The sequence below is a fragment of the Gigantopelta aegis genome, chromosome 9 (assembly GCF_016097555.1).
Source record: "Gigantopelta aegis isolate Gae_Host chromosome 9, Gae_host_genome, whole genome shotgun sequence".
NCBI classification, from domain to species: Eukaryota; Metazoa; Mollusca; class Gastropoda; order Neomphalida; family Peltospiridae; genus Gigantopelta; species Gigantopelta aegis.
Window position 1 is genome coordinate 63325623 of NC_054707.1, and position 14775 is coordinate 63340397.

At 39.9% G+C, this 14775-nt stretch overlaps 1 protein-coding gene across 1 annotated transcript in view; it reads left to right on the forward strand.

Annotated features, from left to right (window-relative positions):
• The first annotated feature begins 262 nt into the window (after positions 1–262).
• The window catches only part of LOC121381359 (glutamate receptor ionotropic, kainate 1-like), a 29573-nt gene continuing 15060 nt past the window's right edge, over positions 263–14775 (forward strand). The window contains exons 1-5 of the mRNA XM_041510641.1: positions 263–1372; positions 3141–3317; positions 7001–7285; positions 8125–8321; positions 9933–9989. Of these exons, the coding sequence (XP_041366575.1) occupies positions 1210–1372; positions 3141–3317; positions 7001–7285; positions 8125–8321; positions 9933–9989 (879 nt within the window). The 5' untranslated portion in view covers positions 263–1209. The remainder of the gene's footprint in view (positions 1373–3140; positions 3318–7000; positions 7286–8124; positions 8322–9932; positions 9990–14775) is intronic.

Consider the following 14775-nt stretch of genomic DNA (forward strand, 5'->3'; position numbering starts at 1 on the left):
AGCTAATGAAAAGACATTCAACCTGTGACTGAACAACTAAGATATTTTGAAATATCAGACCTTGTATGTTAACAGACGTTGAAGGAAGCGGATCTACAATCCTCTGTATGTTGATAAGAAAGTGAATTCAGTACACACGTTTATTTGTTTTATTTAATTAAAGGTTATAATTCTGAGAATAAAGGGGGAAAGAGCGCCCGGGTGACATATCAAGAGGAATAACTTGTTCCGTGACGTAACCAACATTAAACATATGTGTGACCAACAGCAAACATATGTGTGGCACGCAACAGAGAAATGTCGGTTGGGTCGGTTTGATCAGCATCAAAGAAAGACCTGTTTGACCCTCAAAAGAGAAATACCTGTTTGACCCGCAACACACGAACATCAATTTGATCAGGAACAAAATATTGCCTGTACTAGCAACAGAGAAACACCTAGTTGACCTGTAACAGAAAACAAAACACCTGTATGAACCTCAACAGAGAATCGCCTGTCTGGCCCGCAAAAAAAGAGACACCTGTTTGACCCGCATCAAAGAAACACCTGTTTGACCCGCAATAGAGAAACATCAATTTGACCCGGAGCAGAAAACCACCTGTTTAACTCGCAACAGAGAAACATCCATTTGACCCGCAAAAGAGACACACCTGGTTAAGTCATCGCAAAGAAACAACTTTTTGACTCGCAACAGAGAAACATCCATTTGACCCGCAAAAGAGACACACCTGGTTTAGCCATAGCAAAGAAACAACGTTTTGACTCGCAACAGAGACACATCCATTTAACCCGCAAAAGAGACACACCTGGTTTAGCCGTAGCAAAGAAACAACTTTTTGACTCGCAACAGAGAAACATCCATTTGACCCGCAAAAGAGACACACCTGGTTTAATCATAGCAAAGAAACAACTTTTTGACTAGCAACAGAGAAACATCCATTTGACCCGCAACAGAGAAACTCCTGTATAACCAGAAAACCACCCATAGTTACAACAAAAGAGGTAACTACTGTGACTAGCCAAAGAAAACAGTGTTACGATTTACATAGACGGCCAATTCAGAAAAAATCACGTGCGATCACAAATTACCTCCTGAAATCTGAAATTCTTTCTCGAAGTAAAGCCTACTAAGATACCAACGCATTTCGAAGTTAATTTCATCGAAGCATCTGGTATACCCTATAATTGTTTAACAAGTGTGTTGAGATAATGTATATCTCAGGGATGACCAACTCCAGCAGAGCCAGAAGCAAGACGAGTTGGTCAGTGGTGACCGCCAGTGTCTTGTATTTGATGTGGTCATTCACTGCTCCAGTAGTCGAGGGACGATGTCCAAAATCGGGCAACGGAAAAGCATACACACTGACAATAGGTAAATTATTTACAATACTTTTTAAAAATGTTTTATGTTATGTTGTGATTTTTGTAATATTATGTTATATTGTGTTGTGTTTTTTTTTCTTATGTTGTTATATGTCATGTTATGTTTATTATGTTATGTTATGTTATATGTAATATGTTATATGTAATATGTAATGTGTTATGTTATATGTGATATGTTTTGTCATGTTAATATTTTAATATGTTATGTTATGTTATTTTATTTTATGTAATATGTTATGTTATGTAATATGTTATGATGTGTTGTGTTATTGTAAATTATGTTGTGTTGTGTTGTGTTGTGTTGTGTTGTGTTGTGTTGTGTTGTATTATGTTATGTTGTAATGCCTAGACTAAACTATCTTGGGGTGGGATGACACGGAGAATGACGGGGCAATGAAATTGAATCAGGGCACAGTAATATGGGTCTTCTTCAACTACACAGAAATGGTATTTTTAAACCAGATATGGTCCATGTTATTATGTCATATCATGTCATGAGATGTCATATCCTAGGATCGATCCCCGTCGGTGGGCCTATTGGGCTATTTCTCGTTATAGCCAGTGCACCATGACTGGTATATAAAAGGCGTGGTATGTGTTATCCTGTCTGTTAGATGGTGCATATAAATGATCCCTAGCTACTAATGAAAAAAATGTAGCCTGTTACCTCTCTAAGATTATATATAAAAATTACCAAGTGCTTATCATCTAATAGTCAATAAATCAATGTGTTATAGTGTTGTCGTTAAAGCCCAGGTCACACTGTCAAGGATCGTCTGGCCGGATCCACGACGGGTGAAAACCTCACGGATGACCCGGATAGTGGTCTATCCGCGGTCCCCTACGGATGAACCACGGTTTAACTGCGGTTTTCGACAAATAAACCAAGAATTATTAAGGAGAGGGGTTAATTGACAACGGGGAGCTCTACGAGTCGCTTCGGATCGCTAAGGATCGGTACAGTTTAGTACGGACCACAACGGATTGTCACGAATGATGCCGGATTGTATCCCTGGCTAACCCGGCATCCTGATCCTTGACAGTGTGACCGGGGCTTTAACAAAACAAACTTTATTTCAGTATTGAATTATATCTCGTGAACTACTAAAGCATAAATATAATATCATGCCATGTAAGTCGAAATTAATTAAATTGAAGTTTGTTTTGTTTAACGACACCACTAAAGCACAGTGATTTATTAATAATCGGCTATTGGATGTCAAACATTTGGTAATTTTGACATAGTCTAAGAAAGGAAACCCGAAACATTTTTCCATTAGTAGCAAGGGATCTTTTATATGCACCATCCAATAGACAGAATAGCACATACCACAGCCTTTGATATACCAGTCGTGGTGCACTGGCTGTAGTAAAAAATAGCCGAATGGGCCCACCGACGGCGATGGATCCTAAATCAAGCGAACGCTTTACCACTGGGCTGCGTCCCGCCCCTTAATTAAATTGAGTTGTTGGCTAAGTAGTTTAAAAATATTTTAATGTTTTAATTCAAAGCCTTACTCCACCCTAGGCCACGTCAGCCCTGGTAGGTACGGCTCTAATACTCCACCCCAGCCCACGTCAGCCCTGGTAGGTACGGCTCATATACTCCACCCCAGCCCACGTCAGCCATGGTAGGTACGGCTCTAATACTCCACCCCAGCCCACGTCAGTCCTGGTAGGTACGGCTCTAATACTCCACCCCAGCCCACGTCAGCCCTGGTAGGTACGGCTCTAATAACAACTGTGTCTTTTATCAGGTCACCTGGTGAAGGATTCTAACTTCACAATACAGCGAGTCATTCAGGAGCACATCAAGAGAACGGGAGACGTGAAGAGATGTTTCCAGGAGCCGCAGCACATCTCACTACACATCGAAACCGACCTCAGGTTACAGACGGACGGGTGGACAGTAATACAGGGGGGAATTCGATCGGGTAAGTCAGTCCATTAAAGGTATGCCTATTTGAGATATAGATAGAGATATAGATAGATAGATAGACAGAGAGATAGAGAGATAGATAGACAGAGAGAGAGAGAGAGATAGATAGATAGATAGAGAGATAGATAGATAGATAGATAGATAGATAGATAGATAGAGTCTAATCCAGTATCTGAACGTTAAAAGAAGGGGAAAAACCCTATCCTTTTAGAATTACTATGTTAGCCTTAAAGTAAAAAAGACCTGAAATACACGACCTTTGACTTTAAATATATTTTATTACCTACCAATATGTCCAGAATAGTTATATTTAAGCGCTAACAACATCATTCAATATTAAAATGATTTTAATACTAACCTGGAATATATGCCATGTTTGTAACGGAGCAAAACAAAGGGACAAATGCTACATGTACTTATTTATATGCTGTATTGAAATTTGAATGTACACCATTTTTTGTATATATATATATATATATACACATACATGTAAATGTATATATATCATTTTAAATTTGAATACATGTATGCAGATGAGCAAATTAGATGTACTGTGGGCTGGAGTCCTTAAATTTGAATAAACACTTTTGTATTTTGTATTTTTATTAAAAACAACAAAGTGACTTATTTCAATCCATGAAATATGATATATTTTCAATTTCGTTAATTGACAATGGTTTGTTTGTTTATTTGCTTTTTGTGTGTAATTGTAAATTCCGCCAAATGGGCCGTTTTAATTGCCAGAGACATCTGGCCTACGTTCAGCCAGCCGGTTTTCGCTAAACGTTTGCAAACTATTTTGACTAGTTTCCGAAGTGGTCATTCGGTTTAATGCGTAACATAAAAACAAGTCTAGAAAGCGTCAACGAAAAACAGCAGGCTGTTCAAAGAATCCCCCGCGGACAGCAAGCATCGCCAACATTCGTTTGGGTTCCGATTTAGTAATCGACATCATTTTGTTTAATTTCAAAAAAAATATTTGCAATCGGAAATCATTCGATTCGAAGTCTTAAATTACTCGTATACTTGTGATGCAAATACCATGGACTAGTGGTTTAAAGACACAGACCGTATTTTTTAAACACTAAGGCATATTTTTCACAATTAGAACCGTTCATGATCACTGAAATCAAACATTGCCTATATTTTATTGTTTAGATTATCCATTTCCGTACATTCGAAGTGTTTCTGGTCACCCTCAAAATGCATTTTTCATATTTTTAAAAACGCACGTGCGTCTGAGAATAACACTTATGGAGTCGAGTTTGTTTTAGTCTATGTTTAACGATATTTCACCGTTTCAACGTCACAGACTCTTGTATCACTCTCTTGTAATGTTATCCAAATGTGTTACAGGTTTGTAACTCAACAAAACTTAGTGTCCATTTTTACGGGTCGAAACTTTTAGGATTAATCTCACACACTGTGAGTAACTGTACAATTTGGGACACTAGCGCATTTACAAATCGTATTCAGAAGCATGTGAATTCCCCAGAGTGCACAATATCATACTTGTGATATGGAAACAAAATCTGCTCTATTACTTTTAAGCTGTGATGAAAGAATGCGATATCTGTATAATTCAATATTGGCAGTTCGTTAATGTTTGTTCAATAAAAGCGGAAAAAGGGAAATGTGATATATTAATTTCGTTGATGGAATTGCGAAACGTCCCACTCAGAGAACAACGTGAGCGGAATAACAAAATGGTGTATAACGTCGTATTGTGTACACTAATTGGATTTTAATATTTTTTATACACTAATCAGATTTGTTATTAAATATCAAACGAACACAAAGATACATTTAACAAGAAATAATATTTTTTACTATGTCACATGCATGGGCGAACCCGTACGCGCGTGAACACACATATACACGTGTGACGGAACATGCTTTTATCTTTTCGCCTGTGGCGATGTCCATTGTGGTGTGGGCTAGCTCGGCCAACCAATACACACTAGATGCCAGGTGCAGCTTGATTACGTAATACCACCTGGAGATCTGTCTTGCGACCGTGGTTCAAATTAGCGAACTGCAGACGGTCAGTCTGGACATCTAAGACAATAAACGTCTCTGGGAGTTGGGCTCGCGTGTGGAAATAGCACATCATAACGCTAGGTCCCGCGTTGGGCGCGTTTGTTGCCTTCAGGCGTTGTTCACTGTCTCCGGGCCAGTCTGGGGGTTTTGAATAAATAGCTAGGAGGTTAGATAGCTCGGGGAGAAACATTGGGAACGCTGCAGGGGAACGGACGCTGTCCACTGAACGAACTATATCAGTTCAGACAGGACTTGGTAAATATATATTTCTGCTCTGTTGTATAACCTTGATGTGATTGATGTGACTTTAATTATTTTAATACTGTATTATACCAATATTCTTTAGACAGTGTCTCCGGTAATCTTGCAAAGTAAATTGTAGGCTTCACTGTTCTAATATATTTATAACGAGTATTTGGTAAGATAAAGCTTAGCTGGTAATCCTAGAGGAGCTAGGTAAATTGTAGGTTATTGTCTTTATTGTGATATGTACCAGTATTAATTCTGTATTACAAGGTTACCGAATGAGTATTTAAGGGTTAAGTAAAAATTAACCGGTGAGGAATAGAGTTGTAATTCCTGGATTAATTAAGTTCCCCTGGCAACGTTCTTCATTATCACACGGGTGTGTGTTGTATCACGGTGAAGTGATTAGAATATTGTGTAAACTAGACACCTAATGATTAACTAATCAAGTGATTAGTTCTGGGTTGTTAATACATCGTTGTTGTTAATTAACTTAACTGCGGCAAGTGCATTTGTCAGCGTTAGTGTTAATACAGATTCTAAAGTGTATTGTGTTTTCTAGTGAACTAAACGTGCTACATATATATATATTTATATAAGATCTTATCTCTGATTACCCCTAGAGCCGGGCCACTCGGGTAGTAGCCTGCCCGATACAGAGAGATCTAATAGATATACAGTTAGGAGAGATATTTGGATAATCGTGTTTTATTCAGTTACGGGTATTATAGGATCCCCGTGACAACACGTTTGTATACATTTGTATATGAACGGTCTCTCTCTCTCTCTCTCTCTCTCTCTCTCTCTCTCTCTCTCTCTCTCTCTCTCTCTCTCTCTCTCTCTCTCTCTCCGTCTGTCTTTGTGTCTCTATCTGACTGTATGTCTGTCTCTCTCTGTTTGTCTCTCTCTGTCCGTCTGTCTCTTTGTCTGTGTGTCTGTATCTGTCTCGCTCTGACTATATGTCTCTCTCTCTCTCTCTCTCTCTCTCTCTCTCTCTCTCTCTCTCTCTCTCTCTCTCTCTGTATGTCTGTATGTCACTGTCTCTCTCTCTCTCTGTCCGTCTGTCTCTGTGTGCGTGTCTCTCTCTCTGTCTGACTGTCTCTCTCTGTTTGTCTCTCTCTGTCTCTGTCTCTCTGTTTGTCTCTCTCTGTCTCTCTCTGTCTCTGTCTCTCTCTCTCTCTCTCTCTCTCTCTCTCTCTCTCTCTCTCTCTCTCTCTCTCTCTCTCTCTGTCTCTCCTTCCCCCTCCCTCTCCTACCACCTCACTCACTAAACCAAACATCCTTATCGCGTCCTGCAACGTCACTTAGGGACATTGTGCAAGTGCGTTAATACCATGAGTATGCCTAAGTTTATGGGGTAACTTCAGCAGATTCCCCTCCTTTCGTTTTCAGCTCTCCACAACCAAGGCGCCGACATGCTGAACATCATCATCGGTCCTTTCTACACGAATCTGGCCATGGTCCTGGAGCGGATGAACATCCCGTATCTGGTCACAGACTACAAGGGTTACGAGTGGATCGACATGAGTCGCGTTCAGGACACCACGGACTGGGACACGCTGGTCGAGATCAGGCCGTCCGCCCAGGAGCAAAACATGGCCGTCGTCGACTACTTCCGGCTCAACGAGTGGATGAGCGCCGTCATGGTCATGCCGGAGAGCTCGGCCGACAATCAGGGTGAGATAACTCTTTACTGGTTATGGCGTATGGTGGACATTTGGAAGTCAATAGTTTTGTTTCATGATAATTTCTCGAAATGTAATATGCCGAATTAGGTGAACCAAAAATTAGCATATATAATGTGCATGTCCTTCCCATACCGCTCCCTCAACCCCCCTCCCCCCCAAAAAACAAACAAAAACACCCCCCCCCCCAAAAAAAAAAAAACACAACAAAAAAACACACCCAAACAAAACAAACAAAAACATCAAGAAACAAACACACAACAACACAAACACCACCACCAACAACAATATAAAACAAGCAAACAAAATCAAATATGCCTGCCAATGGCTACTAAAGGACGACAAAAACTCTCAGTTTGCCAATTTTGTATATTTTCCCTTTCTGTCTGTTTTTCTTACCAGTAAATGAATGAGTATTTCAAATTTCAGGTCTTGAAGTTATTTGAGACCAGAGCAATTTAGTAGTTATATATTTAAAATTACCATCATATCATCATCGTCACCATCACCATCATCATCATCATTTGTTTTCATCATCATCGTTATTTATTTTCATTATCGTCAGCATCAGCATCATCATCATCATAATCATTATCATAATCATCATCATCATTTGTTTTCATCATCATCATCATTATTTATTTTCATTATCGTCATCATCATCATTATCATCATCATTTGTTTTCATCATCATCATCATTTGTTTTCATCATCATCATCATTATTATTTATTTTCATTATCATCATCATCATCAGCAGCAGCAGCAGCAGCATCAGCAGCATCATCATCAGCGTCATCATCATCATCATCGTCATTATTATTTGTTTCAGAGTGCCAGAATCTTGCCCATCAAATGATAAACAGCGGCGTCTCATTAATTCCATACACCGTCGACCCCAAATCAACCCGAGTTAAAGAGATGACGAGGGAAGTACTCAGAAACGTCCAACTTTCCCGCCAAAAACGAGTCATCGTTTGCAGTCCACGTGACGTTAGGGACCAGCTAACAGAAATAGTTCTAATTCAGGTATTGCGATCAAAACCTGGTTTCATTACTACAAAAAATTCTAAATTCCATTGCGTGCATTAACTCACCCCACTCGGAACTAACCAATCTGTCTGTCTCGGGTTAAAAATAACCAAACCGTGTGCCCATGATAGACGTGCTTCTACACATATTGGTACACTAATAATTATGAACGACGAAACCATTAACAGTGCTAAAATCGTATTTCTGCAAAAGGCTGAATCCATAGGATATTTTGACAAGAGTGACTCATGATGATGTGAATACTTTCCTAATTCCCGATTGAAACCACTCCCTGTGTTCCTTTAAAGCTTCCTGCAACACCACAACGTCACAAGAATGACTCCATAACCGTTAGAGATTGGTTAGAATATCCAGGGACTCACGAGAGCCTTCGAATGTGTTTATGTTAGACACTCAGAGGCCATTTCACATTATGACGCAAAAAGTAGTTTGTTTTATTTAATGAGCCACTAGAGCACATTGATTTTTTTATCTTATCATCGGCTATTAGACGTCAAACATATGGTCATTCTGACACTGTTTTTTTTTAGAGGAAACCCGCTGTCGCCACATTGGCTACTCTTTTACGACAGGCAGCAAGGGATTTTTTATTTGCGCTTCCAACAGGCAGGATAGCACAAACCATGGCCTTTGTTGAACCAGTTATGGATCACTGGTCGGTGCAAGTGGTTTACGGAGCACTCACTCAAGGTTTGGAGTCTGTATCTGGATTAAAAATCCCATGCCTCGACTGGGATCCGAACCAAGTACCTACCAGCCTGTAGACCGATGGCCTAACCACGACGCCACCGAGGTATTACTCTGACTAAAATAATGACTAATGACTGACTATTTGAACTTTGTACATGATGTTTCATCGGTTTTGCGAAATATCGTTTACATTTCAACTATGGACTTGATGGCTGTAGGCTGTGCTCATGACAGGTGTCACCGATGGGACAGAATATGTTCACCTTTCACAAACACCTGATATGATCACTTTTTGCCGTAATTCATGAGTGCAAGCCATCACAACTATATACATTCCATTGAACCCTATCTTGTTTGGGTTTTCTAAACTAGTCTTTGGGGTGGCAGTCCTCTTATAGGCAGTGCAAGGGGATGAAACATCCTGTTACGGATATCCTAGGTAGTGGCTGTCCTCTCAGGAACGAGCACCTGATAGTCGATCATGGAAGCAACCAAAACTTCATTTCGACTCTGCCTTGTGCTGAGATACGATTTTAATTACGTATACGGTTTTGTCGTTTATATTTATTATTTTGACACCCAATAGCCGATGATTAATAAATCAATGTACTCTAGTGGTGTCGTTAAACAAAACAAAACAAACTTTAACTTTCATATTTATTACAGGAACATTTTAAATTGTATTATCTTTATGAGAATTCTTAAAAAACATTTAATATAAATTGTGAATAGTCACACAAACCAAAATGTATCAATTAAATAATGATATTTTTTAGAACTGATCTAGATCGGGGTCGAAAGAGTAAATAAAATAGAAAGGTTTAATGTTTATGTTAAGATAATATAAATGATATTACATTGAAATTATGATTATAAACTTCATTCTTTCGTTTCCAGGCAAAACCGTTTGACCTTCTTCTAAAAGAAGACCAGATATTCTTCATCGTTGATCCGGTGCGTATACTAAGAATAATAATGACTGCATTTTGCTCATGCTATTTTGAAATATTGTGCATTTTCATTTTGAGAAATGGGTGTACAGCGCAACAGGTGACCGGTAAAAGAATCGCCGTTAGGAAAGATACTATAACCAAATGGAGATCATGTGGTAAAACTGAGATGTAAATGTTCTCAACTTTGAAGTGAACCTAAATGAAAATATAAAATATTTTCAAAATGGTATAATGGTATGAACGAGAACAAACGAGAACCTGTTCTATTAGGCATCTTGTTTGGGAATTTAACACGGGTTTTGATTTCAGATAGCATCTACGTAGTGAGACCTTAGTTTCAGAAGTTGGAATTGAACGAGTCTGCTTAGGGTGTGCTGCCATTGTTATGATGTTTCCAGGTCAGGTCAGGTCAGGTCAGGTCATAGGGTTTTACGTGCATATTCAGAACAAGCTGTTGTAGCGCACGCCTGTCGTGGGCACAAGAGCCGGCCTTGGCCGGCTCCTCCGTCCATGACAGGAAAGGTGGGGGGGGGGGGGGCAAGGAGGGACCGCCTACGCTGTCAGGTGCAAGGGAGCACCAGCAGCCCGATTGAATCGGTAGCGGGAGGGGTGGTGGTGGTGCTATGGAATTTGAATGGAGCTGTTAATGCCAAAGAGAAAAGGTACGCATTTTTGTTAAGGAAATTTGGCGCAATTTTGAACGGTCGGTCGAAAGGTAAATGTGCAAGCTAGTATAGGTTTTAAATCGAGAATAGCTCGTTAGTGGGTCGAGAGTAGCTCGTTAATTATAGACCTTCGTGATGCTGGTTGTCTCCCTAGGTTGTCCGTAGGGTCCTTATAAGGACCTGACATCTTCTGGTCGTGGCATGACAACCCAGAGGAGACTCGTGCAATTGTGTAGACACTGGTAGGCAAGGCGTTTTGTTCCGGGGTGGTCGACGTGCTGATGTTGACATGGTCCTCCGCTTCCTCCTTAGTGACACCAAGTACAGTTTCCCAGCAGCAAGTATTTGGGGATTGGGTGGGGGAGGCTGATATTCTTTTGTTCGGCCTCCCCCGGGTGCATTGCAATTGTGTACTCGGAACCGGTATTCTTTTGTCCGGTTCCTTATTAGAGCACGTGCTGGGCCATTAAATGGGGGGGGGGGGGCGGATACATTGTTATCATTAGTCAATGCATCCTGTGTACTGTTGCGGTGAGCGTGTAGTCCGTATGTAGTCCTAGTTTGGTGTTAAGGTTGTACTTAATGTCTTACGTCCCTACTCTAATGATTCCAACGGTCTTCACGACTACCTCTCCCCCTCCGTCTTTGTGTAGCATTTAACACAATGGCGGTGGGGGGGGGGGGGGGGGGCAATTAGACTAATCTAGGTATCTAATTTAAAGGGCGAGCCCTTATAGTGTATGTATTGGTTAAAAAGCCTATTGCTTGCATAGTTAATTTATTATCAATGAACACGCAGGGGAGCAACGAGCATCTGTCAAGCACACAACCAAATGCCACCAATCACAATGAACAATCTTTCACATTCACACATTCAAACGACACCCCAGTTTAGTTAGGTAAATAATTTTGAGCTACACCCGTCCCCTGGCTATTGCTTTATGGAAATGACTAGTTGATGAAATGACTAATATCCATGTTTGTAATCGTTGGTAGTATAGGGTAGTTAGTTAGGCTTGATTTCTTATTGGTTTGTTATCTTACTTGATTTGTCTTCTGTTCTCTGGAGTTCAGTTGTTCCTCTGGGCTCTGGGTGGGTGACTTACCGTGGTGTGCTATTTGTTCATTAATAGTAAGTGCATAGTGCGAGTACATAAATTGTGCGATATATACATGTGCTTTTTCCTGGATCATGGTTGACTGGTTTGGATAAATGGGCGTGCTGTAAAAAGAGAAAGTGATAGTTAGAGTTCCTATCCTGGTTGACTTGTTTGGTTATTCAATGTTATTATTAGGATATTCGCTACCGACCCACCTTTGGCCACCTGCATTAGAGCGCATCGGGTCCGAGTTCAATATTGGTTGCAGCTTTTATGTAGGGGCTTACAAGTGGGTGGTTTTGAGTAATTCCTATAAATACTTTATTAGCACTATAATAGGTTTTGTTTTTACCTGTTCACCTTTGGCCCCCAGGTTGGGAAGCATCGAGTAGAGTTCGAATTGGTAGCAGTTCCTTCTTAGGGGCGTACTAGTGGAAGGTTATGAGTGCCTGTTGTTGGTCTATTTATAGCTTTGGTTTGGTGAACTGGACGAATAGATAGACTGCTTTGAAGGTTTTATATTTTAGATATTTGTCCGGGTTTAGTAGGAAGTTAGGCGTGATTTGTTTATTGTGGTTGGCTTCGGTTATTGATTCTATCATTAGTTTTCTCTAAGTGGTATGTAGCGTGCAATCCAGGAGGTAGTGTTTCACATCTTCCCGGGTGCCACAGTCACATTCTGGGTTTAGTTTGGTAAAGGAGCAGCTGTTAAGTTGTGAAGATTTACCTAGGCGTAATTTAGTGATTAGCTTAACCACATAAGTGTTTTTGTGTTTAGGTCTTATTGAGTTGACTAGTGGCTTGATGTTATAGTGCCATGTATTATTTGTAAGGTCCCAGTTTGCTTGCCATTGATTTATGTAGTGTTTTTTTGCTTTTGACATTAACTCTGTTATTCCTAGTGGTAGTGCAGTAATTGTACTGGTGATTGAGAGTGCAGTTTTGGCTCCATAGTCAAAAACTACTTCGTTGCCAATTATCCCTACATGAGCTGGGACCCATTCGAATACTACTGTTAGGTTAAGTTGGTTTATTTCGTGGAGTTTATTGTGGATAGCTGATAAGATGTCTGGCCTGGTAGATTTATTAGTTTGGAGAGATTGGATGGAGCTAAGACTATCTGAGAAGATGACACTTTTAGGGTATTGTTTATTTTTAATCCAGATTAGTGTCTCGTAGATGGCTGTCAGTTCTGCTGTGTAGACTGATAGATTGTCTGACAGCCTGGCGTATTTAACAAGTTTGGAGTGTTTAGATATTTTTTCTTCGACTATTGCGAAGCCAACCCTACCATTATCTGTGGGGTTTTTAGCCATCCGTGTAGATGTGGGTGTGCTCAGGGTAATTTTCGTTGGCTGCGGCTTCAAACAGGACTTTTTTAAATGGTGGAAAAGGTGTTTCGTCTGTGGCTTTTTTAATTAGATATGGAGTGTGGCATTCCATAGGCTGATTGATATAGTATAGAGCCACTGGTATATTATCGATTCCTACCTCTATTTCTAGTTTACTAGCCCTAGTGGCAAATGAGTCATTGAGTTTTTTATTTTTGTTAAATTCTAGTCCTGGTTTAGTTATTATAGGAGTAAGATCCTGAACTGGGTGGTCTAACTTAAGCGAATGAATTTTAAGGTTATAGTTGAGATGTTGAATATTGCGGCGGTATTTAAGTGGCATGATGTTAAATTCTACTTCTAAGCTTTGGCCGCTAGTATTGGGTGGAACTTTAGCTATTGTTCTAAGTGCTTGGTTTTGGATAACGTCTAATTTTTGGGTCGGCGCAGCTGTAGGCTTGGGCTCCATAGTCTATCCTGGAGAGTATACATGCTTTGTAAACCATAAGCATTGCTTCCGTTTACGCCCCCCAACTGGTGCCTGAGATTGCTCTTAGTAGATTTAGAGTATTTTTTAGATTGTCTGATTATATTGTTTATATGGTCACTAAAGGTTAGTTTTGAGTCGAATGTGACTCCTAGGAATTTAAATTTTTTGACTCTTGGGATTGGTTTATTATTTGAAGTTATTTGGAGATTATCGGCTGAGTTGCCTTTATTGAATAGCATACAGACTGTTTTGGTTTCCGATAGTTTAATGCCCCAGTCCTGGGCCCACTTGTTTAGTTTATTCATATCGTTTTGCATTAGGCTAAATAGATTTTTGATTACTCTACCTGTGCGCCAAATGGCGCAGTCATCGGCGAATAGTGCTGTATTTAGCGGAGTGGTTGATTTAATTTTACTTTTAGCATTGAGTGCTTTATTTATGTCGTTGATAAATATGTTGAATAAGGTTGGTGATAGGACCGAGCCTTGTGAGATACCATTGATTATTTCGGTTTTATGTGAGTAGTGTCCATTTACTCTGACTGATATTGATCTGTTGTGAATAAAGTTATTAATGAAGTTGAACATATTGCCTTTAATACCGTTAGTTTTTAGTTTATTGAGTAGTCCCAGGCGCCATACCGTATCGAATGCCTTTTCAATATCTATAAAGATTGCTAATACTTTGTTGGATTTGCGGAAGGCGTCATTTATGCTATTTTGGAGTCTAACTATCTGGTCTATTGTTGAGTGCTTAGTTCTAAATCCGCTTTGTACGTTTGTAATTAGTTTATTCTCTAGTAAGTAGTTATTTAGTCTTTTATTGATAATGGTTTCTAGCGTTTTGCACATGTGCGATGTGAGTGTTATCGGTCTATAACTCCCCGGGAGGGAGTGGTCTTTTCCTGCCTTTGGGAGGCTGAAACACTCTGCATGCTTCCATGCTGTGGGCATTCGGCCCTCCTCCCAGATTCTGTTATAGAGCGATAACACTACCTCTAGGGTTACATCTGGCATATGTTTTTGTAGAGTATAGCTGATTTGATCTGGCCCTGTGGCGGTGCTTTTTTTTGCTTTAATGGCCGCTTTTAGTTCTATTACTGTTAGTGGTTTATTAAATTCTAGATTATTCGTGTTAGGTTGTTTATCCATCATAGTATCATTTGTTGGTAAATTGTTATCTTTCTTAAGGTTATCAAAGA